Here is an 11522-nt window from a genome sequence, read left to right on the forward strand (position 1 = left end):
AGTTATTTGATAGATCAAAATGAAATTGCTGATCCAAACACCCAAATATTTATAAATGAAAATCATGGAGATTGTCAGGGGTTCCTAAACTTTTGCATACAACTGTACATCTGAATGTGATTTCCCCTTGTGTTTCTTGTGGACATTCAAGACTTCATCTTTTTCTGAATGACCTTGAGGCTAAGTCCAAACCTGCAAGTGTTCATTCCTAACATCATCCCTCCACCCAGCACATTTATCTGTATATAGTCATAGTACACCAGCAGTGTTGGACCTTGGAGTGCCCCATCAATGCCCCAGTGGGCAGAAGCCAAGTCTGTGCTTGTAACAAGTGTGAAAGGAACTTTTATTTCCATCAGGCAAGGCTTTATGTCCATCCTCCAGGCTTTATCAGACTCTGGCAATGATGACAAGTTAACTGTTGATTGTTTTAGTCCTTATCCACACTTTGCACAGAGGCTAACTGCCTGGTTACCAGTAATTCACTATACTTAGACGTCGCCCCATCCTTCTACTGCCCACATATGGACTTCTGACCCAAATTCCAGTACTGGAATTCTGTTTTTCCAGTCCATACAGTCAAGATTAAGAGGCACTGGACCTTGTCACTGGCTGGAGGGTGATATGCATCTGTAGTATAATCAGCTGAAGAGGACCCTTCATGTGAAGCTGTAAGTGGTTCCACATGCAAGACACTGAGGTTCAAGGGCTACGCTTTGATTTCTAAGCTATGTTATCTGGACATTTCTTAGGGAGGGGATCTCTGTCTACCAGTGAATGTCAAATGGGGTTTCAGGTATGGGGCTGTAATTTATCACTCCATGCTGATGAGATTGACAGCAAACAGATATGTAGAAGCAGGGCAGGTCAGAAAAGCAGATTTCTCAGGAAAAGGGGCCTCCTTTCTATTCTTCACTGTATATATTTTGTTATTTGTTTGATACCACGTGAAGCAATGGAGTTGTATATATTGTGAAGTTATTTATTTGTCACAAAGTACTTGGCAATTAAAATGTTTGCACCTTTTTATATATGGTATTATTTAATAATTAATTTAAAAAAAACATGGGTGTGCCTCCTTCCACGCTCTCACGCACCTCCACCTCCCGGTCAGCCACCACCACAAATAGAGGGGTTTAGAATTCTGTGGAAAACACTGATAGTGCATTTTCTTGTTATACCAACAGAATCAAAGTTCAAAAAATAGTCTGAGAAAATTAGTAAAATATAAATAACTAAACAAAAAACTAATATGCATCATCTTCCAACTGTAGAATTAATGTAAAAAAAGTACAAACACTTGTTTAGACGGTGTAGTCCCTCATTCGTCCAGGAGGATAACCACAGGCTGAGAGTGCATTCTGGGCATGTCCAGAATGCACACAGAGCCCAAGAAGTGCCCACCAGCTCAGAGGGTAAGAAGAAAGAGGAAAGGCATGTCCAGAATGCACTCTCAGCCTGTGGTTATCCTACTTGGGCTATCAACAAAGTTAAAAGAGCCAAAAAACAGGACAAAAGTGTAACTGAACCAAGAAGGAACGGTGTCTCCATTCCTTATGTATCTGGACTGTCTGAAAAACTACAAAGGATCTTTAGACAGCACGATGTTCCTGTCTTCTTTAAACCAGGCAACACTTTAAGACAGAAACTCGTTCACCCTAAGGACAAGTTACCCACACAAAAACAGAGCAATGTTGTCTACTCCATTCAGTGCAGTGAGGAAAACTGCAAAGAACGGTACATAGGCGAAACCAAACAGCCACTTCACAAAAGACTTTATCAGCACAGACGACACGCTAACTCGGGATTACAGAGCGCGTGCATTTGCATTTAAAAGCTACAAACCACACATTTGAAGACAGCGAGGTGAAGATTCTTAGTAGAGAGAAGAGTTGGTTTGAACGGGGCGTCAAGGAAGCCATTTTTGTGAAGAAAGAGAACCCCTCTTTGAACAGAAATGGTGGTCTGAGATTTAATCTGCCCAAAGTCTATCAGAGTGTATTATCACCTTGTTCACGCCTATCACATGCTAATCAGGCACTTAACAGTGATGAAGTAGATGCAGCCAGAGAACAATAGGCCTGATTACTGATCACTGGGCCATCAAGAAAATATCAGGTCAGTTTCAGGTGAAACTAGCTATTAACAGATACTCAGGCAGATTCCCTCCCGAGGGCAGGGCTTATGTAACTCAGATTAGTTTAAATTTCCACTTCCCGTCCAATTTTTTCACAATTGAGAATGACTTCCGGATGGGAGCCGAAACGTCTTGATTCTGAAAACAGTGTCCAGATGACTACGACTGAAACCTTTTCTACGTTAAAACACTTGTTTACTTACTAAGTAGATTGCATTCAGTGTGTCAGATCTTTGGTAATTCTGTTCACTGTAGTGCTTAGTAGTTTAGGAAAAAGATAGAATTTGTGTTGATTTGTGATAATCATAGCATTATCTCAGTGTCCATATGTGAGAATATTCACCTAAATATTCAAAATTGCATTACAACAATTATCACTTTTATTCAAATTATAGTGTTTATTATAGTGAACAAAAAACCCACAGTTCCCAAAATGTATATAGTCTCATACAGTGACAGATTAAATTAAGATTTAACTTATCATTAGAGACAATTTCTAATCAGAGATGAACATCATGAGTTTGTAGTAGTGCATATACTAAAGCTGTGTATGTACTGCCACTACTACTGTTAGTACTATATTGTTTGTGTCGAGGGCAAATTGAATTACTATTTATTATTTCAAAAAAGCACATCATACTGTACTATCTCTCTGTTACTGAACATACATGAGACTCCAATCCAAAGGAACCCCTTCCAGAGACTTCCCTTTTCCTTTCAGCTGGGCAGTAATTTTCAGTGAGGCACCAGCAAGTGTAATGTTGGCCGCACACTGTCCTGATTAAGTCAGATTTTTACCACAAATTGGTTGCCTCAGAAAATGTGTTAGAATTGATGTTTAGTTTAAGGGAGATGCATGATTAATTGATGGAAAAAACAACAATCTGGCTGTCGGTGGATTTCTGGCATAAATTTTGGTTGGCTATCTTGGCAGTTTGAGCAGTTCCCACATGGTTGCTGTCAAAAGATCCGTTATAAACTGTTGTGAGCTTGTTTTGATATTATTGGAGTACGTTTGTACTTTACATGTTGTGTCTGAGTGACTGGGTTGTGATCTGTGGTTACATATTTTTTTTCTCCCTGCTTTTCCCGTTCATAGTAGAATTGCAACAGTGCCTTTCTCTTTATTGTCAACGTATCTGAAGAGGCGATTGTCTTGTTTGAATTAACTTTATTAGAATTGTCAATAAACAAAACAGGTTAGGGGTTCTGTGTTTACATTCAGTTTGAGCACCCATGTCGTGACCAGTCGATTGATTGGTGTGAGCATAGAAGTCATACGTTTTGGCTGTGCAGAAAGACTAATCAAATCATGACGTACAAGATTAAGAAAACAGTACAGTGTCTGTCTGTCCAGCTTAAGTTGAACACATTTTTTATAAGCAGTTGATTTGCGCTTTTACAAAGGAGAATAACTTGTTCTCGAAGGAAATCTATCTTTTCAGCTACCTAAAAATGGAAACGTTTTGTCTGTCACTTTGCTGGATGGACAGACACTGGTGTGAAAGAGCTTTGTGTTGCTTTAAATGATGATTTTTCCTTCTAATAGGACACACAAAGTTGTTTTAAGTGATTTTTACCGGTGCGAGCAACCTCTTAGTCCAATGTAATGTATTTGCTGGAGCGGTGTTGAGCAGCATGTTTCTCAAGATTGAGTCAAAATAATTTTCTATCACTTCAGCAGCATGATAATAAAGTATGAATTCACTCAGGCTAGGCTCCCTCCATTTCCCGTTGATTGCAGTCTGCAGAATTTATAGTTACTCCTCTGCGTTAGTTGGTCAAAGTAAAAGGGCTTTTGGTGTTAATTAACTGTATGAATTGCTGGTTACATAGAGGCAACTGCTGGCAAATAGGTAGTCATTTTAACTTCTCATTTACCGCATACATTATGATCCACTGAAATGGTAATGGTTAAAGTAATCACGTTGGCAGATGCCTGACCAGGAAATAACTCTTTAATAGCGATTAAATTGTAAGCTTTCCCCCACCCTCTCAAATGTGTGTGTTTTCTGATGATGCACACCAAGATATGTTGGTTGATGGCAGGAGAGAAGAAGGGATGTTTAAGAAGCCCCCGTTTTCACATTTACTATTGTAGATTGATTTAAAATAGTCTTTATGGCTGTTAGACAGTCTTCTGGGGTCCGTAGCTGATGTATATTCCTGAAATGAACATCATGCTTGGTAGGTACTTTACTGCTGTAAGCTTTTTTGGTATTGATAGATTGTGCTCCAGCATCTGGTGTACAGTAAATGTACAACAGGTAAAATAAGTATTGAACACATCACCATTTTTCTCAGTAAATATATTTCTAAAGGTGCTATTGACATGAAATTTGCACCAGATGTTGGTAACAACTCATGAAATCTACATGTGCAAAGAAATCAAACCATAGATGTCCATAAATTAAGTTGTTAAATGACACAGGGAAAAAGTATTGAACACATGAAGAAAGGGAGGTTCAGAAAGGTATGGAAAGCCAAGACAATCAGTAATTAGAAAGCAATCCTGCCCCTTGTCAGTGCAAATTAATATCAGCTGGTTCAGTCCCAACTGATGGCCTATAAAAAGGTGTCTCATTACCAAGGTGTCACAGAAGAAACATCTCATGACTGGGTAAAGCAAAGAGCTCTCTCGAGACTTTCACAACCTTATTGAAAACACACTGATGGCATTGGTTACAGAAGGATTTCAAAACTTCTCAATGTTCGAGTGAGCACTGTTGGGGCCATAATCCGGAAGTGGAAAGAACATCATTTCACCATGAACCGGCCACGACCAAGTACTCCTCGCAAGATTAGTGAAAAGAATTATCAGAAGAGTTGTTCAAGAGCCAAGGACCACTTGTGGACAGTTTCAGAGGACCTGGAATTAGCAGGAACAATTGTTTCAATGAAAACGATAAGTAATCAGAATCAGAAATACTTTATTGATCCCCGAAGGGAAACTCTTTGTTACAGCAGCTTGCCTTTACGTCAGTGCACACAGGAAAAAGTACTAGCAAAAAATATAATACAAACAGGTCAGAAAATAAATTAAGTACCAGGTGGGTATATGTATAAAATAAAATAAGTGTGAAGTACCAAGTGGGTTTACCGGTTGATGATGATAATACGGTATAATAATACAATGTAATAATATAAGTAATAAGTAGTAGTGCATGTACTGTCGAATTAAGTGTAGCTTATTGAGATTATTATGAGACGGTGGATATTGCACAGCAGTAATTGAGGTATGAATAATATCAATAAATAGGAAAAACAAATATTGCACAGGAGTATTACACAGAATATTGCACAATTATTTCAAGTATGGCAGAGATGTAATGATAAATGTCCAGTTTAGTGACTTAGGGTCATACAGACTAACACTTAGAGGGAGGAGTTAAAGAGTTTGATGGCCACAGGCAGGAATGACTTTCTGTGGCGCTCTGTGGTGCTTTTTGGGGGGGTGAGTCTTCCACTGAAGTATCGTAGAAAAGGTTTCAGTCGTAGTCATCTGGACACTGTTTTCAGAATCAAGACGTTTCGGCTCCCATCCGGAAGTCATTCTCAATTGTGAAAAAAATTGGACGGGAACTGGAAATTTAAGATAATCTGAGTTACATAAGCCCTGCCCTCAGGAGGGAATCTGCCTGAGTATCTGTTAATAGCTAGTTTCACCTGAAACTGACCTAATAGTTTCAAGATGGCCCAGTGATCAGTAATCAGGCCTATTGTTCTCTGGCTGCATCTACTTCATCACTGTTAAGTGCCTGATTAGCATGTGATAGGCGTGACCAAGGTGATAATACACTCTGATAGACTTTGGGCAGATTAAATCTCAGACCACCATTTCTGTTCAAAGAGGGGTTCTCTTTCTTCACAAAAATGGCTTCCTTGACACCCCGTTCAAACCAACTCTTCTCTCTACTAAGAATCTTCACCTCGCTGTCTTCAAATGTGTGGTTTGTAGCTTTTAAATGCAAATGCTGCAGCGCGCTGTAATCCTGAGTTAGCGTGTCGTCTGTGCTGATAAAGTCTTTTGTGAAGTGGCTGTTTGGTTTCGCCTATGTACCGTTCTTTGCAGTTTTCCTCACTGCACTGAATGGAGTAGACAACATTGCTCTGTTTTTGTGTGGGTAACTTGTCCTTAGGGTGAACGAGTTTCTGTCTTAAAGTGTTGCCTGGTTTAAAGAAGACAGGAACATCGTGCTGTCTAAAGATCCTTTGTAGTTTTTCAGACAGTCCAGATACATAAGGAATGGAGACACCGTTCCTTCTCGGTTCAGTTACACTTTTGTCCTGTTTTTTTGGCTCTTTTAACTTTGTTGATAGCCCAAGTAGGATAACCACAGGCTGAGAGTGCATTCTGGACATGCCTTTCCTCTTTCTTCTTACCCTCTGAGCCTGTGGGCACTTCTTTGGCTCTGTGTTGTAATGTCCGGATTACACCCAGCTTGTGCTGTAGTGGATGATGTGAGTCAAAGAGCAGGTATTGATCCGTATGTGTTGGTTTCCTGTACACTTCTATCTGGAGCTTTCCGTCCTCTCCTCTGAGAGTAGAACAATCAAGAAAGGCCAAGCGGTTCTCTTTTGCATCCTCACGCGTGAACTTGATGTTGGGGTCCACCGTATTAATATGCTCTGAGAACGCTTCCAAGTCTTGTTTCTTGATTTTCACAAAGGTGTCATCCACGTAACGGTACCAATGACTTGGTGGTGTGCCCGGAAACGAGGATAATGCCTTCTTCTCAAACTGTTCCATGTACAGGTTGGCCACAATGGGAGAGACCGGAGAGCCCATAGCACAGCCGTGGATCTGTCTGTAGAAGTGTCCCCGGAATTGGAAGTAGGTTGTTTTGAGACAGATGTCTAATAGTTTACATATGTGTTCAGGTGTAAGCTTGGTCCTTTGCTGCAAGGTGGAGTCCTCCTGCAGTCTTCTCATCACCGCTGTCACTGCTTCTGAGGTTGGGACGCAAGTGAACAAGGACACTACATCATAAGAAACCATAATGTCATCTGGGTCCAACTGGAGATGTTTCACTTTGTCCACAAATTTCTGTGTGTTTTCCACATGATGTACTGTGTTCCCCACCAACGGAGCCAAGATTGTAGTCAAATGTTTGGCTATGTTGTATGTGATGGAATCTGTGCTGCACACGATGGGTCTGAGTGGAACATTCTCTTTGTGAATTTTGGGAAGGCCATAGATGCAGGGAATGGCCTCCCCAGGGTATAGTCTGTAGTACAGAGGCCTGTCTATCACCTCCTCCTTCTCAAGCTTCTGTAGACAGTCTATAACCTTCTTCTTGTAGCCATTGGTTGGATCTCTTTTAAGTTTTTGATATGTGGTTGTGTCTTCAAGAAGGTTGTTGACCTTGGTTTCATAATCGGCTGTGTTCAGAATCACAGTGCAGCGACCCTTGTCTGCTGGTAGAATGTTTATGCTGTGATCCTTCTGCAGTGCTGAGAGTGCCCTCCTCTCTTCGGATGTAATGTTGGAAGGAGGTGGTTTGGAGGTCTGCAGCCTCTGCTTCAGTCATGTTGTTCTTCCTAATGGCTGTTTCTGTGGCTGTGATGTAGTCCACTGTAGGGATGTGGTTGGATGTAACTGAAAAGTTGAGCCCTTTGGAGAGCACATCTTTTTCTGCCTGTGTCAGGATGCGGTCTGATAAGTTTTTGATCCAATTGTTTCTGTTGATACATGTCTCCCTTTGTTCAGTCCCTGATCTCCTGTTGTGCTGGTCCTTTCCTAGATTCCTCTTATTCAAAAGGATGTTAAATTTCTTAATTTGCCGCTCCTTGCTCTTCCTATGTTGTGCACCCTGTGCTACCTGTGTAAAGTCCATCACTCTCTTGAGGATTTCTTCTGGGACAATGCTTGTTAACTTCTAATGCAAAAATTCTATTCTGTTCTTCAAATTGTCTATTCTTAAGTTGTTTTCCCTGATCCTTTCACTAAGCATCTGGGTCAGGTTTCTTCTCCAAATCTTCTCTGCTCTGTGTCCTTTTACTGGTGGTTTAATCTGTAGGCTCTTGGGAATAATCTTGCTCTGCCTGCATCTTAGATTAAAACGGAGATGGTTCCTGTGGTCTGCTAATTTCCTGGCTGTGTTTTCGAGTTCCCGAACCAGATCCACGGTTTTCTGCCCAAAATTCTTCAAAATAAGACGGTGTAGTCCCTCATTCGTCCAGGAGTGTTCTATCGTAGAAAAGGTTTCAGTCGTAGTCATCTGGACACTGTTTTCAGAATCAAGACGTTTCGGCTCCCATCCGGAAGTCATTCTCAATTGTGAAAAAAATTGGACGGGAACTGGAAATTTAAGATAATCTGAGTTACATAAACCCTGCCCTCAGGAGGGAATCTGCCTGAGTATCTGTTAATAGCTAGTTTCACCTGAAACTGACCTAATAGTTTCAAGATGGCCCAGTGATCAGTAATCAGGCCTATTGTTCTCTGGCTGCATCTACTTCATCACTGTTAAGTGCCTGATTAGCATGTGATAGGCGTGACCAAGGTGATAATACACTCTGATAGACTTTGGGCAGATTAAATCTCAGACCACCATTTCTGTTCAAAGAGGGTTCTCTTTCTTCACAAAAATGGCTTCCTTGACACCCGTTCAAACCAACTCTTCTCTCTACTAAGAATCTTCACCTCGCTGTCTTCAAATGTGTGGTTTGTAGCTTTTAAATGCAAATGCACGGCGCTCTGTAATCCTGAGTTAGCGTGTCGTCTGTGCTGATAAAGTCTTTTGTGAAGTGGCTGTTTGGTTTCGCCTATGTACCGTTCTTTGCAGTTTTCCTCACTGCACTGAATGGAGTAGACAACATTGCTCTGTTTTTGTGTGGGTAACTTGTCCTTAGGGTGAACGAGTTTCTGTCTTAAGGTATTCCTTTGTTTGACTAGAACTTCATGGAGTGGGTGGGAGACACTGTCCAAGATGGCATGTAGTTTGGCCAGCATCCTCCTCTCTGACACCACCGCCAGAGAGTCCAGCTCCACCCCCACAATGTCACTGGCCTTACGGATCAGTTTGTTGAGTCTGTTGGTGTCCGCCACCCTTAACCTGCTGCCCCAGCATGCAACAGCATACAGGATAGCACTGGCCGCCACAGACTCATAAAACATCTTCAGCATTGTCCAGCAGATGTTGAAGGACCTCAGCCTCCTCAGGAAATAGAGGTGGCTCTGGTTCTTCCTGTACAGAGCTTGAGTGTTCTTAGCTCAGTCCAGTTTATTGTCCATGTGTACTCCCAGGTACTTGTAATCCCCTACCATGTCCACACTGACCCCCTGGATGGAAACCGGGGTCACTGGTGCCTTGGCCCTCCGTAGATCCACAACCAGCTCCTTAGACTTCGTCACATTGAGCTGCAGATGGTTCTGCTCACACCATGAGACAAAGTTCTCTACCACAGCCCTGTGGCTGTACCTGCAGGAAGATGATGGCATCCTCAACTCCCAGCCGGGGCTGGTAGGCGAACTGAAGGGGGTCTAGGAGGGGTCTGACCATGGGCCGCAGCTGTTCCAGCACTAGTCTCTCCAGGGTCTTCATTATGTAGGAGGTCAGTGCCACCGGTCTGTAGTCCTTGGAGCCACTGGGACGCGGCGTCTTCGGCACAAGAACGAGACAAGATGTCTTCCACAGAACAGGGACCCTTTGAAGACTCTGGCTCAGGTTGAAGACATGTTGAAGGACTCCACATAGCTGGGGGGCACAGGCTTTTAGCACTCCAGGGCTAACTCCATCGGGGCCTGCAGCCTTGTTTGAGTGGAGTTTCATCAGATGTCCTCTCACCTGGTCAGCAGTCAGGCACACAGCAGAGGTTACAGGTGGGGGAGGGGGGAGTCATTAGTGTGAAGACGGCCGTTAGCCTGATGGGTAGGGGGGAGCAGAGTACTCAGAGGAGCTTGAGGGCCGACAGCAGCTGAGTTAGAGGGGGGATGAGCAGAAGCCGGTGTGTCGAATCTGTTAAAGAACAGATTAAGTTTGTTGGCCATGTTTACGCTGCCTTGAACTCCTCTGCTGCCAGTCAGTCTGAAGCCAGTTACGCTCTTCATGATGCTCCAGACCTCTCTCATGTTGTTCTGCTGGAGTTTCCGCTCCAGCTTCTTCCTGTACTTCTCCTTGGCCTCCCCGATTTTTTTGCCCTCACCTCCTCCCTATTACCATCAGTAAAGGCCCTCCTCTTGGCATTCAGGATGTCTTTGATGTCCTTTGTTACCCACGTTTTGTTATTTGGATAACAATGGACCATCTTAGTTGGGACATTGCAGTCCACACAGAAGTTAATGTAGCCAGTAATGCACTGGTGGGTCAGTGAGCCCATCAATGTCCTCTCCATGAGGCTCACAGAGTGCATCCCAGTTTGTCACCTCAAAACATTCCTGTAGTGTCTCATAGGCCTCCTCTGACCATCTCCTCCTGCCTTTTAACCAGAGGCACATAGCAGGGTTTGAGGTAAACCAGGTTGTGGTCTGACCTACCCAGGGGGGGAGCAGCAGCTGTATGCGTCCTTAACGTTGGCATACAGCAGGGCCAGTGTCCTCTCCTCTCTAGTAGGACAATTCACATACTGGGTGAAATTAGTCAGTGTTGTTGGCTTGAATCTTTTATTCTTAAGTCTCTTTTGTCTGCACCCCTCTCTCTTCCCTTGCCGCTTCCTTCCACCTCTGCATCCTTGGTGTGTCCTCCTCCATCTCAGTGGGGACATCGGTTGTCCTGGGCGCCATGCCGCTCTGCATCAGCTCGATCAGCTGTTCCCTGGTGTAAACAATACGGCCAAACAGCTGATCTGCAGCGGTGCCCTGACCAAGTAGCAGAAGAAGTAGTTCCACGGCGAAAAAAGTACCAAAACACTTTCTACTCTCATTTCCGTAAAGAGCATAGTTTAAACTATACTTACACACAAGTTACTCAATGCACTCAACCGCCTGTATGCACGCTCACCACACAAGACTCCATTACTGAAGAAAAAGCACGTTGAAGCTTGTTTAATGTTTGCTGCACAACATTTGGACAAGCCTACATACTGGGAGAATATAGTCTGGTCAGATGAGACCAAAATTGAACTCTTTGGATGCCACAATACACACCATGTTTGGAGGAGAAATGGCACTGCACATCACCCCCAAAACACCACGCCAACCAGTGAAGTTTGGAGGTGGAAACATCATGGTGTGGGGCAGTTTTTCAGCATACGGTACTGGCAAACTTCATGTAATTGAAGGAAGGATGAATGGAAAAATGTACAGAGACATTCTTGATAAAAAATCTGCTGCCATCTACCAGGATGATAAAGATGAAATGAGGGTGGACATTTCAGCAAGACAATGATCCAGAACACACAGCCAAGGAAACTCTAAATTGGTTTCAGAAAAAGAAAATAAAGC

The 11522-nt window shown here is 42.9% G+C and overlaps 1 protein-coding gene across 5 annotated transcripts in view; it reads left to right on the plus strand.

Moving 5' to 3' along the window:
* The window catches only part of rad18 (RAD18 E3 ubiquitin protein ligase), a 46596-nt gene that overhangs the window by 25186 nt on the left and 9888 nt on the right, over positions 1-11522 (plus strand). The window contains exon 13 of one of the 5 annotated variants that reach the window (XM_044170738.1): positions 6894-6971. The exons of the other annotated variants lie outside the window; for them this stretch is intronic. Within the exon in view, the coding sequence (XP_044026673.1) occupies positions 6894-6951 (58 nt within the window). The 3' untranslated portion in view covers positions 6952-6971. The remainder of the gene's footprint in view (positions 1-6893; positions 6972-11522) is intronic. 5 annotated transcript variants of the gene reach the window in all.

This window comes from Siniperca chuatsi, linkage group LG2 (assembly GCF_020085105.1).
Source record: "Siniperca chuatsi isolate FFG_IHB_CAS linkage group LG2, ASM2008510v1, whole genome shotgun sequence".
NCBI classification, from domain to species: Eukaryota; Metazoa; Chordata; class Actinopteri; order Centrarchiformes; family Sinipercidae; genus Siniperca; species Siniperca chuatsi.